This window comes from Talpa europaea, assembly GCF_964194135.1.
Source record: "Talpa europaea genome assembly, chromosome: 4".
Classification (NCBI taxonomy): domain Eukaryota; kingdom Metazoa; phylum Chordata; class Mammalia; order Eulipotyphla; family Talpidae; genus Talpa; species Talpa europaea.
The window spans coordinates 138,439,353-138,446,871 of NC_140070.1; the positions used below are offsets into that span (position 1 = coordinate 138,439,353).

General features: G+C 38.4%; 3 protein-coding genes across 3 annotated transcripts; all 3 read right to left on the minus strand.

The window, feature by feature from the left end:
* Positions 1–351, minus strand: LOC311169304 (uncharacterized protein; the record flags this gene model as incomplete). The annotated part of the gene is made up of 1 exon (XM_084231123.1): positions 1–351. The coding sequence occupies one exon, from the start codon at positions 349–351 to the stop codon at positions 1–3; it is 351 nt and encodes a 116-aa protein (XP_084087249.1).
* A 2,145-nt stretch (positions 352–2,496) lies between these two features.
* LOC311169305 (uncharacterized protein) lies at positions 2,497–2,847 on the minus strand (the record flags this gene model as incomplete). The annotated part of the gene is made up of 1 exon (XM_084231124.1): positions 2,497–2,847. The coding sequence occupies one exon, from the start codon at positions 2,845–2,847 to the stop codon at positions 2,497–2,499; it is 351 nt and encodes a 116-aa protein (XP_084087250.1).
* A 2,128-nt stretch (positions 2,848–4,975) lies between these two features.
* LOC311169307 (uncharacterized protein) lies at positions 4,976–5,326 on the minus strand (the record flags this gene model as incomplete). The annotated part of the gene is made up of 1 exon (XM_084231127.1): positions 4,976–5,326. The coding sequence occupies one exon, from the start codon at positions 5,324–5,326 to the stop codon at positions 4,976–4,978; it is 351 nt and encodes a 116-aa protein (XP_084087253.1).
* Positions 5,327–7,519: the final 2,193 nt, after the last annotated feature.

The following is a 7,519-nucleotide window of genomic DNA, read 5'->3' on the forward strand; positions in this document are numbered from 1 at the left end:
TTAGCAGCAAGAAGAATAGCATCTCCTGTAGACAATAGGACGGTAACCACAGAAAGAAGATCCATAGCCACAGCCATATCTGGAGCCATAGCCACAGCCATATCTGGAACCGTAGCCACAGCCGTATCCGGAACCATATCCACAGCCATATCCGGAGCCATAGCCACAGCCATATCTGGGACCATATCCACAGCCATATCCGGAACCATAGCCACAGCCATATCTGGAACCATAGCCACAGCCATATCCAGAACCATAGTAGCCACAGCCATAGAGGGAGCCATACCCGCAGCCATAGCCCAGGCCACAGCCGTAGCTCCCACAGGAGTTTCCAAAGTAGTTGCAATACATGGTATTAGGAGGTGAAGTTCTAGTTGACTTGTAGGAGGATATTTCTGAAGTCTGAGTATCAGCTACTCTTGCAGGGCACTTATATACTCCAGGAATAGGTGTGTCCTACCTCACATGGGTTCTAGTCTCATTTTATAACTATTTGCTAAAGTGAGCTCACTCTGTGTACCACCATCTTGCCAAGATGTCATGTCACTTACTGTCATCCTAGGAATTTTCTAATGATTATTTTAAACATAAAGATGTTTTGCTAAATACCCAAGCTTATATAATATAATTTACTTCCATAATTGTATTTCATGGCTATGACATAACAAACAACAAAATATGTTTGGCCTATATATGTGTGTATGTAATATTTTGCTCCTTCAATGCCTGAGAAAGTAACTGTGAAACACAAAATTATACTCATTGCTATTAATACCCTCCTCCTCCTCATAATCCAATCATCATCATCATCATTATTATATCATGTTGGTTTCATTTTTCCATTCCTGAGGTAAATCTTCTAAAGAAATTTTGTTGAATTTGGACAAGGAATTTAGTATTTCATGTGATACAGTTACTCCCAAAATAAGCTCCTTCTCTCCAAAGGTAAGCTTGTGTATCTCTTTATTTTCCATCAGTATGACACTCTATTCTTTCTTTTTTTTTAAATATACATATGAATTTTATATATATACTGTATACCTAAACAGAGATATAGTATGGATTTTACATTTGTATAAATTGCTTTAACTTATATTGCAATTTTATTTTTTTAAATAATTTTATTTTTGTATTCCCCATACAATTGCAATCCCCTTATTTTGACCCCAATCCCTCCCTTCGCCGCCCTCCACCACCCATAGAGTGTCTCTGGTTCATAGTTGTTTGTTGATTTTGATTTTCACTTTCTTATAGTTATTCATTTTCCTGGTCCCTTATTTAAGTTTTCTAGATTCCTGCTATGAGTGAGACCATCCGGTATTTTTCTTTTCTGGCTTATTTCGCTGAGCATGATCCCTTCCAGCGCCATCCATGTTGCTGCAAATGGCATGTGTTTATCTTTTTTGTAGGCTGAGTAATATTCCATGGTGTATATGTACCACATCTTCTTGATCCAGTCATCTATTTGTGGGCATTTGGGCTGTTTCCAAAGCTTAGCTATTGTAAATAGTGCTGCTACAAACATAGGGGTGCAGGTGCTCTTTGGAATTGATGTTTCTGTGTCCTTTGGGTAAATACCTAGGAGTGGAATTGCTGGATCATATGGAAGCTCTATGTTTAGTAGGTCCAGAAATCTCCACACAGCTCTCCTTACTGGTTGGACCAGTTTGCACTCCCACCAACAGTGCAGGAGAGTTCCTTTTTCTCCACACCCTCGCCAACACCAAATGTGGCTGATTTAAATGGTGCTGCAATGAACATAAAAGAGCATTTGTCCTTCCCTATTCATTTTTCTGCAATTTCTAGATGACTCCTTCAAACCAATTTTTTCAACATTATAATTTCCCAAGCCAGACTGCCCTAAGTAGCTCGTCTCTGTGTGTGTGTGTGTATGCATGTGTTGATGAGTGTTCATATAGAGAGAAAGAAACAGGTCTGGGTAAACCCAGAATCCTAAAACACAAAAGCTTAGGAACAAATGCTTCAGTAAAATAATTTAAGACCACAGGTTTCAACCAACAAAGACCCATTTATTTTAGCTATGATATTCAAGGCACATATTCTTCAGTAAGTCAAGGGTGCTGAGAAATGAGCATGGAGACCGGACACACAGTTAGAATGACCTGGTGAAATTAGCTCTACCAGGCTCTGAGGGCACAGACATAGAGGACGAAAGAGTATGGCAATGGTCACGTTTTACACAAAAGATACACAAACTTGTTAAGAGCAAAGAATCGTGTTTATTTGTAAATGATCACAATATAGAAATTTGTAATATGGAGTTAGAGGGTTTGCACTTTGTCTATGAATTTAAAGTGTTTCCGAAGCATCATGGTGTAATTCAGGTTTCCTCAGCAACAACAGAACTTCCAAAAAGACGAGTTTTCTGCTGTTTCTGAACACTATCTTCAGCGAATTCTGTTGTGATCATTAGGCAGTGAAGAAGGAATGGCTTGGAATGATCATTTTAGAAGAAATATGGACTATGGTGATGTTTTAGCAGCAAGAAGAATAGCATCTCCTGTAGACAATAGGACGGTAACCACAGAAAGAAGATCCATAGCCACAGCCATATCTGGAGCCATAGCCACAGCCATATCTGGAACCGTAGCCACAGCCATATCCGGAACCATATCCACAGCCATATCCGGAGCCATAGCCACAGCCATATCTGGGACCATATCCACAGCCATATCCGGAACCATAGCCACAGCCATATCTGGAACCATAGCCACAGCCATATCCAGAACCATAGTAGCCACAGCCATAGAGGGAGCCATACCCGCAGCCATAGCCCAGGCCACAGCCGTAGCTCCCACAGGAGTTTCCAAAGTAGTTGCAATACATGGTATTAGGAGGTGAAGTTGTAGTTGGCTTGTAGGAGGATATTTCTGAAGTCTGAGTATCAGCTACTCTTGCAGGGCACTTATATACTCCAGGAATGGGTGTGCCCTACCTCACATGGGTTCTATTCTCATTTTATAACTATTTGCTAAAGTGAGCTCACTCTGTGTACCGCCATCTTGCCCAAGATGTCATTTTACTTACTGCCATCCTAGGAATTTTCTAATGATTATTTTAAACATAAAGATGTTTTGCTAAATACCCAAGCTTATATAACATAATTTTACCTCCATAATTGTATTTCATGGCTATGACATTTTGGCCTATATATGTGTGTATGTAATATTTTGCTCTTTCAATGCTTGAGAAAGTAACTCTGAAACACAAAATTATACTCATTGTTATTAATACCCTCCTCCTCCTCCTAATCCAATCATCATCATCATTATTATATCATGTTGGTTTCATTTTTCCATTCCTGAGGTAAATCTTCTAAAGAAATTTTGTTGGATTTGGACAAGGAATTTAGTATTTCATATACTACAGTTACTCCCAAAATAAGCTTCTTCTCTCCAAAGGTAAGCTTGTGTATATCATTCTTTTCCATCAGTATAACACACTATTCTTTCTTTTTTTAAAAAATATACATATGAATTTTATATATATACTGTATACCTAAACAGAGATATAGTATGGATTTTACATTTTGTATAAATTGCTTTAACTTATATTGCAATTTTATTTTTTTAAATAATTTTATTTTTATATTCCCCATACAATTGCAATCCCCTTATTTGACCCCAATCCTTCCCCTCCCCGCCCCCCACCACCCATAGAGTGTCTCTGGTTCATAGTTGTTTGTTGATTTTGATTTTCACTTTCTTATAGTTATTCATTTTCCTGGTCCCTTATTTAAGTTTTCTACATTCCTGCTATGAGTGAGACCATCCGGTATTTTTCTTTTCTGGCTTATTTTGCTGTGCATGATCCCTTCCAGCGCCATCCATGTTGCTGCAAATGGCATGTGTTTATCTTTTTTGTAGGCTGAGTAATATTCCATGGTGTATATGTACCACATCTTCTTGATCCAGTCATCTATTTGTGGGCATTTGGGCTGTTTCCAAAGCTTAGCTATTGTAAATAGTGCTGCTATAAACATAGGGGTGCAGGTGCTCTTTGGAATTGATGTTTCTGTGTCCTTTGGGTAAATACCTAGGAGTGGAATTGCTGGATCATATGGAAGCTCTATGTTTAGTAGGTCCAGAAATCTCCACACAGCTCTCCTTACTGGTTGGACCAGTTTGCACTCCCACCAACAGTGCAGGAGAGTTCCTTTTTCTCCACACCCTCGCCAACACCAAATGTGGCTGATTTAAATGGTGCTGCAATGAACATAAAAGAGCATTTGTCCTTCCCTATTCATTTTTCTGCAATTTCTAGATGACTCCTTCAAACCAATTTTTTCAACATTATAATTTCCCAAGCCAGACTGCCCTAAGTAGCTCGTCTCTGTGTGTGTGTGTGTATGCATGTGTTGATGAGTGTTCATATAGAGAGAAAGAAACAGGTCTGGGTAAACCCAGAATCCTAAAACACAAAAGCTTAGGAAGAAATGCTTCAGTAAAATAAATTAAGATCACAGGGTTCAACCAACAAAGACCCATTTATTTTAGCTATGATATTCAAGGCACATATTCTTCAGTAAGTCATGGGTGCTAAGAAATGAGCGTAGAGACCAGACATACAGTTAGAATGACCTGCTGAAATTAGCTCTACCAGGCTCTGAGGGCACAGACATAGAGGACAAAAGAGTAAGTCAATGATCACATTTGACAGAAAAGATACACAAACTTGTTAGGAGCAAAGAATCGTGTTTATTTGTAAATGATCACAATATAGAAATTTGTAATATGGAGTTAGAGGGTTTGCGCTTTGTCTATGAATTTAAAGTGTTTCCGAAGCAACATGATGTAATTCAGGTTTCCTCAGCAACAAGCAGGACTTCCAAAAAGACGAGTTTTCTGCTGTTTCTGAACACTATCTTCAGCGAATTCTGTTGTGATCACTAGGCAGTGAAGAAGAAATGGCTTGGAGTGATCATTTTAGAAGAAATATGGACTACGGTGATGTTTTAGCAGCAAGAAGAATAGCATCTCCTGTAGACGATAGGACGGTAACCACAGAAAGAAGATCCATAGCCACAGCCATATCTGGAGCCATAGCCACAGCCGTATCTGGAACCGTAGCCACAGCCGTATCCGGAACCATATCCACAGCCATATCCGGAGCCATAGCCACAGCCATATCTGGGACCATATCCACAGCCATATCCGGAACCATAGCCACAGCCATATCTGGAACCATAGCCACAGCCATATCCAGAACCATAGTAGCCACAGCCATAGAGGGAGCCATATCCGCAGCCATAGCCCAGGCCACAGCCGTAGCTCCCACAGGAGTTTCCAAAGTAGTTGCAATACATGGTATTAGGAGGTGAAGTTCTAGTTGACTTGTAGGAGGATATTTCTGAAGTCTGAGTATCAGCTACTCTTGCAGGGCACTTATATACTCCAGGAATGGGTGTGCCCGACCTCACATGGGTTCTATTCTCATTTTATAACTATTTGCTAAAGTGAGCTCACTCTGTGTACCGCCATCTTGCCCAAGATGTCATGTTACTTACTGCCATCCTAGGAATTTTCTAATGATTATTTTAAACATAAAGATGTTTTGCTAAATACCCAAGCTTATATAGTATAATTTTACTTCCATAATTGTATTTCATGGCTATGACATAACAATCAACAAAATATGTTTGGCCTATATATGCGTGTATGTACTATTTTGCTCTTCCAATGTCTGAGAAAGTAACTATAAAACGCAAAATTATACTCATTGTTATTAATACCCTCCTCCTCCTCCTCCTAATCCAATCATCATCATCATTATTATATCATGTTGGTTTCATTTTTCCATTCCTGAGGTAAATCTTCTAAAGAAATTTTATTGGATTTGGACAAGGAATTTAGTATTTCATGTGCTACAGTTACTCCCAAAATAAGCTCCTTCTCTCCAAAGGTAAGCTTGTGTATCTCATTCTTTTCCATCAGTATGACACTCTATTCTTTCTATAGGGCAAAATTTTTTAGTGGACACCGGATAAGTAATCAATGGCTTACTCTTAATAATTTAATCAAAAATGACGAATTTTTCTAAGCATTTCAACTTTGAGTGAGAAAAATGCCTTGGTACAGGAATATCTTTGTTCAAGTCCAAGTTTTCAATGCAAGTTCCATTATAAGGTTTCTCACATATGTTTTATGTAGTCATACTCTCCACTAACGTGATCAATCAATAATTAGTACTTGCAGAGTCTACAATATTTTATTGATTTTATAGTCAACTATCTCCTGCAGCAAACAATATTTGAAAATGATATTTACCCATACTACTCTTGCTAGATACTTTGTCAGTGTGACATTAACAGTTTACTCTTCCATGGTATTTGTTAGTTATCCCTATATTTATTTTGTAATTTTTAAAAATTATTTTTATTGACATGCACTGCTTTACAGCAGTGTCTATGATTTAGGAATGAGTCACACCTCTACAAATCTATGTCACTCTATCTCAATCACCACCCAAACCCCAGTAATTCTCCACTATACATCATTGGCTCTCTTCCATCCCAGTTCTACAGTCTTATTTCTATTGTTTGTTTTGTTTTTTTTCTGTTCCTCTACTGTGTTTTTTGTATTCCACTTAAGAGAAACATCCTGAATTTTTCTTTTTCTTTCTGAGTTATTTTGCTTACTTAAAGTGAGTCTTAACATTTTAATAAGAGAAATGTATCAGTCCAAGTAAACACAGATATTTGAAAACTGGTATTACTTGGGAATGCTTTCGTTTGGATGTGAGAATGGGGAAAAGTAAAAGAAGGTAGTGTCTTCTGATATAGCAGGATTTGTGCTTCACTCTTTGTAGTTTCTACATATTTCCTATTGAGTTCAACACATTTTAATGCACATATTAATTGATGTTTATTTAGCAGTTGTTGAAACAGAAATTCACAAATTTGAGAATATTGTGCATAGTCAAATAATTGTAAATGGTTCTCACAAACTTTGCCAAGGAAAGCTGTTTTGACTGAAGACCCTCTAAATGTGGAAGAGAGAAAAACATTCTGAATTTGTTGCCTCTCATCTTTGCAATATTTTCAATGTCTGCTCTGTGATGAGTGATGGACTCCTTCATGAATGTCCCCTTAAATCTGGGCATGGCATTAAGCTTTCTCAATAGACAGTATTACAGGGGAGAAATTTCAGGAGAAACCAGTTTTATATTATTTGCTTGCAATCTGAGAGGAGGACGGGGATAGCAGTGCAGATGAGAGTAAAACTCTATTCAGTGGGGTGTCATCAAGGATGTTGGAGTCTCAGGATGTTTTCATTTATTTGGCCCCCTCTGATGAAACTAACGCCTTGAAGATTTCTCATCCATGATTGTCTGTAGCCACCAAACCCACAAAACTCACAGATTCCCTCTCTAGCTATCCTCCCCCACAAAGCTGTCAGTACCCCTGAGCTTCCCAGATCTTCTATTACTTGACTAATGCTTGATTACCATCTGCACTCCAGAGGGTGTCTCCTGCTGGTCTACCAATTAGTGACACTCT